General features: G+C 61.0%; 1 protein-coding gene across 2 annotated transcripts in view; it reads right to left on the bottom strand.

The window, feature by feature from the left end:
• WLS (Wnt ligand secretion mediator) overlaps positions 1-555 on the bottom strand; it is a 137,367-nt gene extending 136,812 nt beyond the window's left edge. For both annotated transcript variants that reach the window (XM_027874046.1, XM_027874047.1), the window contains exon 1: positions 172-555. In XM_027874046.1, the coding sequence (XP_027729847.1) occupies positions 172-277 (106 nt within the window). In that variant the 5' untranslated portion in view covers positions 278-555. The remainder of the gene's footprint in view (positions 1-171) is intronic.
• Positions 556-610: the final 55 nt, after the last annotated feature.

The raw sequence follows: 610 nt of genomic DNA, 5'->3' as shown, positions 1-610 counted from the left end.
AGGGAGAGCCGGGGGGCGCAGAGGGAGACGAGCACGGGGCACAAAGGGAGAGCCAAGGGGCGCAGACAGACCACGGGGGCACAGAAGGAGATCCCGGGGGCGCCCAGGGAGCCCGCAGGGGCACGGAGGAAGGACGAACGAGGCCAGGAAAGTTTGCACCTTCCTACTCACCGATCAAGCCTCCCACCAGGAAAGCGATGACTTGGAAAATAAGCAAAATCCCACCGACAATGCAGAGCTTCTTCGTGCTCATGTTCTCTATAATTGCCCCAGCCATATTTCCGCCTTTCCCCCCTCCCCGGCTCCTTTCTTTTCCTTTGCTTTATTGCTCAGCGTGTGCGGGAGGGGTGGGCTTCTCCGCGGCCCCCTCCCCTCTTGCCCCTTCTTCTTTTGACGCTTCGGCCACCTCCGGGCTCCTCGGCGGCTGCAAAACTTCAGGGGACTAATGCAGGCATGGGCTGGAGGAAGGCAGCACTGATTAAGCACGAGCCGGCTCGAGGTCGGGCTCCCCCTGTGCCGAGAGCCGTGATTGTGCTCGCTAGCTCGCTCTGCCACGGGCTGTGGACGCTTTAAAGGAGCAGGCAAGTGGATCACATGACTCTCTCTCTGA

Source organism: Vombatus ursinus, unplaced genomic scaffold (genome assembly GCF_900497805.2).
Source record: "Vombatus ursinus unplaced genomic scaffold, bare-nosed wombat genome assembly UNPS02014804.1, whole genome shotgun sequence".
NCBI lineage: Eukaryota > Metazoa > Chordata > Mammalia > Diprotodontia > Vombatidae > Vombatus > Vombatus ursinus.
Note: the sequence above shows the minus strand (reverse complement) of the source record. Positions and strands in the feature narration are given on the sequence as shown.